Source organism: Anarhichas minor, unplaced genomic scaffold (assembly GCF_050575085.1).
Source record: "Anarhichas minor isolate MPS153535 unplaced genomic scaffold, ASM5057508v1 ptg000014l, whole genome shotgun sequence".
In the NCBI taxonomy this organism is placed as follows: Eukaryota; Metazoa; Chordata; class Actinopteri; order Perciformes; family Anarhichadidae; genus Anarhichas; species Anarhichas minor.
This window is the reverse complement of record NW_027466460.1, coordinates 9,879,119-9,891,237: the sequence shown is the minus strand read 5'-3', so window position 1 is coordinate 9,891,237 and position 12,119 is coordinate 9,879,119. Positions and strand designations below refer to the sequence as shown.

Sequence of the window (12,119 nt, the reverse complement as noted above, 5' to 3'; positions counted from 1 at the left end):
GAAGAAGAAGAAGCAGCGCAGAAATGGTTGCCAAGGTGCCCTGATAGCCATTTAACCGTCATTGGTTGAGAGGGGGCGCTGAGTGCCGGGCAGCCTATTCACATGCTGCTCTTTCCATCCCCATTATCTGCTCCGGCTCATCTCCGCAACCACCAGTATGGTTTCCTTGAAAGGGGTTCAGCATTCTTTTCAATGTAAATTGTGCTCTTTCTGCAGACGGAGCCGGAGATTAGGTTTGATGTGTTATCACAGCGGTGGCTTCCTCTTGAGCAAAAACCGTTTAACAGCAGCAGCAACTGCAGAGAGGAGCATTAGGAGGCGGTTTTTTTGGCCACATTTCACAAAAGGGAAGATCAAACACAAAGACGGGCACACTACACCGCGGCGGCCTTGTCCGAGCATCCCACTATGATGGAGTCCGCGGCAGAACAAAACGTGGCTGCAAACTTCAATCGCATCACTCTCGGCAGTGCTCATCGTGTTACTGAGTAGCTTCAGATGTCTCCATTCAGAGGGCAGCCTCGGCTATATCCTTTCTCAGAGTCCTTACATTTTTTTTTTTTTTGGGTGAGTGTGCATTCCCTGGCACACTTTTCAATAGAGCTCACCCTGGAGAAGCTGGGGAATGGCTATCACAACAATTACACTGACAGCTCTTTTCTAAAGTGCACTTGATTTATTTGATTTAGTGAAGATTAATGGCCCTCCCTCCAAGCAGGCCTGGCTCAGACGTGCAGCACAAACGCAGGCTTCCTCGTACAGAAACACAGGTGTGTGTGCTAACACCCATGATGCTACCAGACGTACACACACATACATGTACACATATACTCTCAAATCCTCCTTGAGCACGCTTGATCAGACATTAGCTTTAGCTGTTTTTTGTTTTTTTCAAACAACAAATGCATCTTTACTGCAACGCTCACTGTCACAACTATAATGAAATGAAACGTGAGCTGGACATCTTCTTTCTTGTCTGCAGACAATGTGCAGCCTAAACTTGAAAAATGAAATTACAAACTTGTCTTTTCAAATTTAAATAATAAATATAAAACGGAAATGGCTTTCTGTCGTGACACTTTCCTTAATGTCGCCTTTTGTAAAAAAAAAAAAAAAAATCTGAAGTCAAGTAACAAAAACCACATCCAGCACAATCTGGGCCTGTTGTGAGTTCCTATTTGTGTAAGTTCTAAAATCTGATTCATGATTCATATTTTTGCTCACATTTACCTTTAGTCCTCTTCTAACCCTTTGACAGTGTGGTGTTGTATAAATGTAAAATAGCACAATACTTTTGGTCCTCATACATGTATATCCTGGGTAATAACTGACCCAGGATATACATGTATGTATGTATGTATAAGGAACTGCCGCTTGTCCACATATAGCTGATGAAGGCCAGCAGGACCAAAACGTTGAGAATAAATACATCAGCAGTAAGCGGAGAGGAAAAGGACAGTCTGCACTTTTTATATGCATATTGCTGCGGTGCTTTATTAATGTATGACAGACGGTATGAGTTGTGCTGCCCCCAGACTCACCTGACACAATTCAGGTGATATTTTTCAGTCTAGAGTTGCTTAAAAATAAAGATTATTAGCATTAGAAATATAAAACTCAGAGAGTCCCTTTGCCTGGTTTGCTTGAATTATTTCATTTTAGTGCTGACAGCCCTGAACTTCTACTATCAAAGTCAGTTAAATTCTGTTCTGCATACTTCTCTTGAGATGCAATAACTTGTATGGTTTGATCTTTTTTTCACACACGCAGGCTCATAAACTGTACGCAGACAGCCATGTTCCCAGAGCTCGCTGCTAGAGGGAGACACTTGCTCCTCCACTATGTGCCAGGAAGCGCTACGTCTGGCTGGCTGGCTGACAATTGCCAGGCCAGCGGTCCGGTACGGTCCAGTGCGGTTGGCACTGACGCCTGCCCATCTGCCCGGGTTGACACGTTTGCTCCCACACCAGTGTCCAGGAGGACAAAATGTGCTGTGGTGTCCTGGCAAAGTTCCCTGAAATGTCAACGTGGCGTGACAAACCCATGCCGGCCCCTTGGCCCTCACAGGCCTGGTAGTGTGGGGCGCTGCCCTGGATCAGACGGGGGAGCCAGGAACATGCCACCGTAACAACAACCGCTGATCGACTACCGGGGAGCGACCATCTTGTCCAGGGTGGATAGAGCGTGTTCGGTCGGGTAGAGGATGACGGTTCTCATTACTGGCCCTGAACCTTACAAAACTTGGCTATTCAGTAGTTGATAGAGGGCAGCTGGACATAAATGAGACATCATGAGCAGGAAATCCATTCAGGGAACACACGTGGACCCTCCGCTGAAGCAATCCCATCCGATTTAAAATTGTTATGAATGAAACAAATTGTAACTTGGCGCCTCCTCTTACAAGCCAAAAAACAATGGGCGCAAAGGACAAATAACACGCGGAAGATATTTTCTGTTGTTTGACCAGATGGTCTTGGAGGTGGCTGTGAGGGTCTGATGTTGGCTGACTCTGTCCTGGAGCCCCTCAGGGCAGCAACTGTGAGTGGTCATTAACACGGGGATCAGTCCATGCCAGGAGAGAGAGAGAGGTAGCAGTAGTTAACAGCCACTACCCGGTTAAATCCTCCTCCTCTGTGCTAAACAAGAACAATTACAGCATTCCTACTGGTTGCCAAGAGTGTAAACGCATCACACATCATGTAAAGAAAAAGAAAAAAAAGACATTGTTTTGCAAGCACAAAGGAACAGAATGGGGAAAGGTGTGTTTCTACTCCACCGCGCCTCATCACTCACTTTTGCTGGATCTAAGGTTACGGCCAGGGCCGCCTGGCAGTTATCCATACACAGTGAATCATGGCATTGGTGTGGGTGTGCGCACATGTGCATGTGTGCGCATAGTGGAGCTGTGGACAGGTATGACAGGCTGACCTCCGCATGTTACCAGAGAGAGTGTGCGGTCCAGTGTTACCTGTCATAACACGGGCTGCCTGGAACCCCCCGGAGCACCGGCCTGACCAGGCCACTGGGCAGCCAGAAATAATAGAGACTGGCAAGAGGGCAATGAGGGGTCACACGGAGGGGGAGAGAGGAGGAGGAGGAGGAGGGAGACAAGGACATATGACAGGAGGACTGGGCGACGGATTAAGGAGAGTGAGAAGAGGAGAGGAAAAAGAAACATGCTGTAGTGAGGAGAGCTGTGAGGATAATGATGCTGGTCAATCAAGGAGCAAAGAGAGGAAGATACAAGAGAGGGGAAGGAAGGTGCTTGCTGTTCACTCTGCAAATGATGGGTTTAAGGCAGTGAGGGAAGAGAAAAGAAAATCTGACTTGTGCTTTCTCAGTCTCCGTCCGACACCCTCGAAGCAGAAAAATAAGCCTCAGCTTCAACCCGACGGACCACCGCGCGTCACATCCCATTTGTTTTTGAAGCTTTTGAGTTTATCTTTGCGAGTATGATGAGCGTTCTTCGATGTGCAGCAACTCCTGCCCGCAGATATGGAACAGCTGAATTCACTTAGGCAGGCTTGGCCAGCAATTAAAGTGCTGGATTAAGAGTGATTGCATTTTGTGTCCTGAGGAGGCGCTGCCTGCCATCTTGAGAGGTCTCATTAACATGGCTGCCGTGGGCTGCGCTGAGCACTGCCACCGGCAGTTAAAAAATAATGGAGACATTATCAACCTTAATGTCTTGTACCTGGAGTGGAGAAGAATTTATAATCACTATTGTGATGGGCCACGGGCTGCCGGCTGTGCGAAAGGGAAAGGTTGGATGAAGATAACCCTTTTTCTGACCAGACCCCTGTGTGTTTTTTTGATCAGCCACTACACGTGGGGAGTCTGAGCAGCTGGATTTCATTAATTAAGTGCTGGCAGCGTTCTGCTCTGGTGGCAGGGGTGAGTCACACTGGTGGGATTGGTCTCTCTCTCCCTGATATCATCTTCCAACCATAACTACAAATAATTATTCACTCAAATCCATTACCGGGGGTCAATCAAGTTCCCCAATCAGTTCTGAAGTCCAATTACTGGCGCCGAGGCTCTGTTCGCGCCTTCCTGCAGATGAAGGCCTGGCCCACAGGCTGCCCAGTAAATTACACATAGCAAACAGTGGAGTGTGTATGTGTGGGAGAGCAAGCCTCCTCAGGTGGGTAATAAAGCAGAGGTACATACTGGTCTCCCTGGGGCGTTCTGACCGTACCATCTAGCAGACTTCTCCAGGTTAAATAGAATTAGCCCATGCAATGAGACGGACTTCGAATATCAACCACGTCTCATCGTTCTACAGGCTAGAGAGCACACAGCATGCACAGCGCAGCCCGGTATTAACATCCATCTCAGCAGTTGAGATAATAAGACATGTTGCCATAAGGGTCTTCTTATAAAGAGGCTGTACGGTGCCCCATCAGAGGAGCATAATGAGTGGGGTGTTACATCTACAAGCGCATACACACAGACACACACTCACTCACTCACTCACTCACTCACTCAGGGCTTTGCTGTAGCACTCCAACCCCATTAGCGTGTGGCTTCGTGTATCGTTGTGCAGCCGTCTTGAAAGTCAGCCCTGAGCCTGGAGGAAATGCTTCTCGCACACTCGTCTGTCACTACAGAGAGACAGCAGCGCAGCCAGCCGAGGCGGAGCGGCCAGTTGGGCAACAAGGCAGGCAGCGCACACGTGTGAGTGCATGCGTGTGTGTGTGTGTGTGTGTGTGTGACAGGGGATGGATGGCTTGTATGTATGTACAAGATGTGTAGGAGGTGAGCAGGATGGGTGTTCAAAGAGAGGGGAGGATTGGGTGAGTGTGGTGGTATGCGCTTGTGTGTGTGTGAGAGGAGGTGCAGAGCAAACAGAGCGGTGGACGGGGGTGTGAGGCTTTGTGGATCAGCAGCCCATGACCGGTTGTCACACTAGTACAAGCACAGCTCCCAAATCAGCCTGGTAGGAGGGCCAGTCTGACATTTCCCTCAGTGTCGGGCTCCCCCTCGCGCTCTGATCTGACCAGAAAACAAACCAAACTGTAACTCTGACCCAACCAACAACAGGGAAAAACGCAGCAGCCCCATTGTTCAGCGCTTATTCCAGACGTTGAGGTTTTTGGGGGGGGGGGGGGGGGGGAACTGAGGATTTCGACTGCAATTACAACAGTATGAGGGCAACGATTTGTTTTGTCCTGAGCCAGGAAAGCATTCTGACTTCAGACTGCTGACACAAAGAAAGGCTGTCAATGTAAGCCCTTCCATTAAAAAAAAAACCTCAAAGAGACAGTCTCTGTCCTCTGCTTACATTCAAGAGACCCAGCTAAATGCTAAACACATGTGGATGGGTCCTGTGTTTAGGCTAAAATGGCCGAACACGATCCGGCAGCATTTGAGTTAATCTTCCTTAGTGAAACCGCATGGCGTTGTTTACACTGGAGGCAACTGTGTGTGTACGTATGTGCGTGTGTGTGCGGAGTGTGGCCAGGGCTGCAGAACTCACTGTTCCCTTTTTGCAAAGCCAGAGCAGTACAGTGTGTATGTGTTTGTGTCAGCATGATGGAGGAGAAGGGTGTTACTCAGACCTAATGAATCCATCTGCATTCAAGGGGCATTCTTCCTCTCGTACGCAGGCGGGAGCAAACGAGCAGCGACCTGGGAGCGCGTCCAGCGGTTGGGGGGGCTCATGCTCATTTTTTCCAAAGCAAACCAGCAAGGACAAGCATGGATTAGTACCGATTTTTTTTCGCCTTGAAATATAGCCTACTTTTTCAAAGAGAAGGCCGAGGTTGAAAGCCGTACAGTCACACACTCAAGCCTCCTGTCCTGTACTGTAGCACGGCTCCTTTTTCTTTTGCTTTTCAGCGAGGACCGAGGAAGGTTTGGCACTGGAAGCGAAAGACTACAGTACAGCCTGTGCTCCAGGAGAGTGGCAGCAGCTGATGTCCTCACCTCTGAGTGACCTGGCACCCTAGGCAACCTCAATGAAGAATGGATGGAGGGCAGGAGGCGGGGGCATTGAGAAAGTGGAAGGTGGTTGGCACTAAGGGCCCTGGTCATTAGAATAATGAATCCAGAAGCCGAGTGGAATTTGGGAGACCTCTAGTGGCTGAGGACAGTGGAAACTCACACCCACAGGGCGTAGACATACAGTATCGTGTACATAAATACATACTTTATATCATCAAATCCCATCCCTACTGTCTGCCGCTGACCGGAAGAAGGTTATTAACACCGCTATTTCATCCCATCTTCATAACTCTTTATAATATGCATTTAATTTAAAAAAGCTCCAAGTCGTCTTTAGTTGGTTCAAAATACAGCTGTTAGGCTTTAAACTATAATTAAGAAACGAGAACAAATTACCCCCAATTTCTTCATGCCCCCATTGGCTTCTTTTAATATAAAGTTTCTATTGGTCTCTCTAGCTCCAAGTTACATTTGTAGCATTGCATTGAATGTACAAAAAGTTCAGGATGGAAGCTTGATTGCTTCACTGGACTATCTTATATTTCCTGAATTATTTTTTCTCAATTTATTGTAATGTATTTGACTATTTAATTACTTTAACTAGATTAAGAAAAGTGCTAAACAGGTAAACGTAGTATTAAGCCGTCCAACACATCAAAACCAAAAGATTGAACACTTTAAGAGTTTCTTTTAAAATTGATTTTGTGTTTTATGGCTGTTGTATTGGCTTGCATTGTATTGTAACCCTGTGTATTGGTAAGGTGCTGGCTAAGTTGCACATTCATAACTCCTGGAAAAACTCTGAACTAAAACACTAGAGACAGAATTAGTCCATCTGTAGAAAATGTAACAATTTTGATGAGCAATTCACCATACAAATCATTTATTATGCAAAAAAAAGACCAAAACAGCAGCTAATGTCAGCTTCTCATATGTGAGAATTTGCTGCTTTTCTCAATTTTAGACCATCATAATATATGTTTGGTTAAAAAAGCAATTTTCCGCAACCTAAGCACAATTTTACTGGAATTGCATAGACTAAATGAAGAAGTTCGTAGCAACCCTAGTTTGCGCTGCTATTTTAAACATATATTTTTTACAATGGCCGATGTCTGTGATTTGAAAATACTTTTAATATAGATTATGAAGGCATATGTCACTGACACTGGGGTCGTCTTCTTTACCCTGAAAGAGGCAGCATGTCTGCTTAAATGAAGAAACTAGCTGCACTGGAGTTATGAGTGCGTGACTTCTCTTTGTCTATAATTATCTGGCGGCGTCCAGCAGTGCAGTGCATTATGAAAGTAATTCTGAAAAGATTAAAAGTGTGTTTGGCCTGAATTAGAAGCAGCTGACTCATTTAGGCGATACCTAGCACTGACATTCCTGGCTCCAGAGTGCAGAAGAAATTTCATTACGTCTTTGACAAATCTCAGGACTAATATTCGTAGAGGTAATATTAATCACTCCCTCTTTGTTCATATCATGAGCAAACACAAGGAGAGAGAAAAGCTCGGCCAACTGTACCGACAGATTTAATGTTACTCTCTTATCCATTTAAGATTCACATCATGCTTTTTAATATAATATTCAACTCAGGAGCACAAATAGTGAATAAAACCATTTTGTAGGTCAGTTGCTTCTCAAAGGGAGAAAGTGTGTTTGTTATTGGAGCAATGTCCACGGAAGCTCAGCAGAACAAATCCCATTTCTCTGAGCCGGATCCTTTCTTTTTCTTATTGATCACTGAATCATTACACATAAATCACACCGCTACAGTCCTTGTCATGTCAATATATTAAGTCGCATTTAATGACCCCGTTCATAAAGGTGATGGGTACTGTGCAGCCTCCAGATGTAACAACATGGTCTCTACACTTCTCTGTAAAGACCATGTTGCCCGAATCGTATTAAAACACGGGTCTGTAGTGTCTTGGTCCCAGAGGACAAACCCAGTATCTGCAACATTTCGTATCTCACAGCAATATTAAACACAACTGTCATGTTTTGTTTTGCTGTCCACTGTCCAAATGGATGGAGGCAGTAGCTGAAAGGGGACACCTCACAGCACGCTCTTCCTCTTCAAGTTTCTGTGGAGGGGTGACTTCCATCCAGGTGTTTTGAATTTCAAATTAAGTGTTAAAAAAAAAAAAAAAAAGCAAGACTGCTCTTTTTTGTTTGTTGTGCAAACCAGAGTAAAGGTCACATATTCTCCCTCTGTCCTGGCTTTCCTTGGTCCTGACTGACCATGAGCCACCCCCATCCGTCTCCAGAAGTGCAGTCCCACTGATCACTGTGGTGGTGATGATGAGAAGGCTTTGAGGAGCAGGTCAGCAGCCAGGCCCGGGGAGATGGCTCCTTTGGTGACCCTCTCCTCGAGGTGAGGTAGAGCCTCTCTGACACTGGGGTGATTCTGGAAATGGCAGAGGGCGTTCTCCTGGATCAGACTCCACATCCACACCTTCTGCTGGGCCCTCCTCCGGCCCCGCAGTTCACCGCAGGCCAACATGGCGTCCCGGTACGACTCCATCTTCGCCCAGACCTCTGGGATGCCCTCAATGGTGAGCGAGGAGGCGCGCACCACCTGGAGAGGAAGTTAGGGAGGGTAGGGGTTTGGGATGCATGAATTTAGAAGGGTCTCTTTTTCAACGACCAGGTGGTAGTCTGGACAATTCCACTGTTCAGCCTGAGGGTATCACCATAGGCACAGCAAACTGCCGTCCATTCTCTACTTGGTATGGGGAGTTGGAAACGTGATGTGGACTTGTGCCTTGTGTTTGAGATTCTGTATGGAAGTACACGTCTCATGGACAGAAGCCCCAGGAAAAGCTGCCAGAGGCGACTGTATTGTGCAGATGCTGCAAAATTGGACAATCAGCCTCTTCTATGAGAGCAGCAATCCTCTGGAATACTCTACCTATACAATCCACTGTGCACAGCAGTTTTATAAGCAAACTTAAAACAAAGGTTAAAATTGTCCTGGCACCCAAATGGTTAAATATAGAACTACAATATCCCGCCTTTAACTACAGCCGAGGATCCTCGTCGCATGTCGTACCCTCTTCTTTCTCCCCTTGTTTCCCGTCTGTCTCTGTACTGACAACTGTCCCAAAAACATTAAACTTTTAATTCAAAATTGTCTGTAGGTTTGTTTAAAACTGAATTTCCTTATTTCTTCATGCAAAGTCACGTTATATAGTGTTTTTTTTAATTATATTTGGCAGTTCTTATTCATGTTGGGGCTACGAGAGCAACCCCGACACATTATATAGATTTTTTAAATGTCAGTGTCGATTAATGTGCATTTGGATAAGCAGTCAAACAATAAGGGAAGTCCTGGATGACAATAAAAACAACCATTAAAAGAAATACTGCTCTACACTGCGACACAAAACACTTCGGGTTTCTTTTGACAAAGACATAGTTTAAGGGTGCATAAGCTTTGTTTTTTAGGATAAAGGAACATTTTAAATATAGATAATTGCACTTGAGTTTGGAGCGTTGCTGCTTTTTCCGTTCTGTTGAAGATTATTTTAGCAATGCACCTTCCACCTGGAAGAAGCCGTCATGTCCCTTTACAAAGTGTGAGTATTCGTCTCGGTATAAAACCTCGCTCACACAAGCAATCCGGTGATAAATGTCACTCGTGTGCTTCGTTCTTGTGACCGCGTGTCTCTTTTCAGAGCTCGCTGCCGATTCAACGGCACATGATGAAACTCAGCGTAATGTTCAAATTCAACCGAGAAGACAAAGAGCCTCAGATTTAGGAATACAAAAGAAGTCGGGCCATTCATTCGGATGTGAAGGACCCATGAAAGTGCTTCTATAAAAGTGAACCTTCTGTTTTTTTATCACTTAATGTCACTTAACTTCACCTGTGAATAAAAATGAGAAAAAGGGAGTTTGGAGGAGGAGAGACGAGAGTCGACCTCAGTGTCGATGTCAAACAAATCCACAGATACTCCACCACCTCCAGGCTGCTGAAGTGTGAAGACATTACATGCGTCACTTGGAGGTAATTGATATCAACTGGTGTTCGACAAAGTTCAATGTGACAGCTGATAAATATTGGCGGCTCGTGATCAACAGCCAATTAAGAATCCTCTAATTACATCATTAAGTTAATCATTTTACAAGCACTTCATTCGAGTCTGATGCAAACACAGGAAATCAAACTTAGTGAAATGAAATGTAATGCTCATTTGCTAATTATCATTTTAAAGGACTAGTTCAAAAAGAAAAGAAAACCACATGTGACCTTATACGGCCCCACTGATGTCTTATTCTTATCTACGTTTGAAGATGTTGCATCTGTCCCAGTAAAATGGATTAAATTGGATTTAGATTGTTGTGCTAACAGCTATGAAAATTTTGATTATTTTCAAGAAACAAATGTTCCTTTTCCTCTGCATAATCTCCTGACCTCATGAACTACTTTCTACTGATCAGTTTAAGGGAGAAAATACTTGAGACCCCATGAAGGGCGACTCCAGCTATTTAGTTGTGAGCTTTTCTAAAGACTAGCAAGAGACACATTCAGCTCCCAAAGCACCAGTTTCTTGACATCCCACAGTCCAACTCATAATTAATAATAGTTTTTCTACATCTTTCTGATATTTTATGGAACAAAAATAATAGTTAGTTGCAGCCCTAATTGTTAGTTAAAGTAGTTTTATTACCAAGAACTTAGAAATCAAAGCAGCGTTGATGTCGTTGCCATTCATATGTCACGTTTTCATGCTGAGCGCGGTGGACAACAGAGGGCAGACTGGTGAAGAGGAGAGACGGCGAGAGACTAAATCATAGATTATGCTACTGTAGGCCAAAAAAGACAGACACAAAAGAGGGCAAGACAGCAAAAAGTCAGGCTAAATACAGAGAGCAGACTACGAGGAGAAGCCTCTCAGCTTTTATGTTGAGTGCGCAGGCTTCTAATCAGCGAAATGCATGAGACAGCAGCCCAGCAGGAGGAGCAGGAGGAGTAGGGGCTGGGGGTGAGGAGAGGGGTGGGGGTTCCTGGCAGCTTGCCCAGTGGGCAGATGCTGCATTGGGCTGGGAAAACAAAAGGACAAGGCCAGGCAGGCATGCAGGCAGGCGGGTGAGCTGGGACATGCAGGGAGGGGTGGGACACTGCAGTACTGAAACCATGAAGCCATGACATCATCACCATCACCATCATCATCCTCCCGCCCCATCCTGGGTCAACTGACCTCTCAGTGGGATGGCTTGTTGGCTACACAGAGCAGCACTGCTGCTGCTGCCGCCCAGTAAGTCAAACGTTGAACACTTGTCAATTATCCTTCTCTATTTCTAAAAATGCCTCTTCATTCTGTTGTTGGCTCCCTTCCTCAGTGCACTACCTCCACACACACACATACACACATTCCCTTACACACACCTTAGGGTTCCAGGACTTGGACTGCCTCCTTAGCAGCTTGAGTGCGCTGGTGTATTCAGCCTGGATCCTCCTGGCTGGCACCAGCAGGTCTCCATCCGCTTTCGTCACCACCACCAAGTCGGCCCTCTCAATGATGCCTCTCTTGATACCCTGGACAGAGATTTTGGCATAAAATGGGGGGGGGGGGAGGGGGTCATTAGCTTCTCAAAACACTGTAAATAAATCTGATGTCTAGACACCTAATCTGCTGAGGGATCTCTGTACAGAGTGATGGATGGAGCTGTGGTCGGCTGCCAGTTTACTAATTTATTGCTCCGATATTGTTGCTCTCTATCGATCCCTCACTGCTGTCAGCTTCCGGGTGATTTGAAGCGAGGAGCGCAGTTGAGCTTATTTGAAGCCGTTACTCTAAGAAGTGCCCTTCACCTGTTGAAACCACAGGTTGAAATGTCCTTTCAGTTCAGGTCTTTGTATTCAGCTGGTGACTCAAGGCTAGAGCAGATGTAGAGAAAGTCTGCAGCTGTCAATGTCGTCTGGGCTTCATAAGTTATTTTGCTCTGCTGGAGTCATGTAATGCGTCGTAAAATCTATATGTCACATGGTTTAGTGGCACTTTCGGCAATTTATAGTTTAAACAAGTCAAACTGTGCTCTTGAGAATACTCTACTTACAATCTGAATACCATACGTTTACTGTATAGATGTTAGTTTGATGACTTTTAATTTAAGATACATAAAAAATGCTTAATGTCCCACAATAATCACCATAATATTAA

The 12,119-nt window shown here is 45.4% G+C and overlaps 1 protein-coding gene across 2 annotated transcripts in view; it reads right to left on the bottom strand.

Annotated features, from left to right (window-relative positions):
- The window catches only part of mmaa (metabolism of cobalamin associated A), a 49,350-nt gene that overhangs the window by 33,946 nt on the left and 3,285 nt on the right, over positions 1-12,119 (bottom strand). The window contains exons 6-7 of one of the 2 annotated variants that reach the window (XM_076091402.1): positions 11,345-11,494; positions 6,813-8,530 (exon numbers count right to left, since the gene is read on the bottom strand). In XM_076091402.1, the coding sequence (XP_075947517.1) occupies positions 8,237-8,530; positions 11,345-11,494 (444 nt within the window). In that variant the 3' untranslated portion in view covers positions 6,813-8,236. Of the gene's footprint in view, positions 1-6,812; positions 8,531-11,344; positions 11,495-12,119 lie in introns of those variants that run through there. The other variant, XM_076091403.1, reaches the window with a different exon arrangement.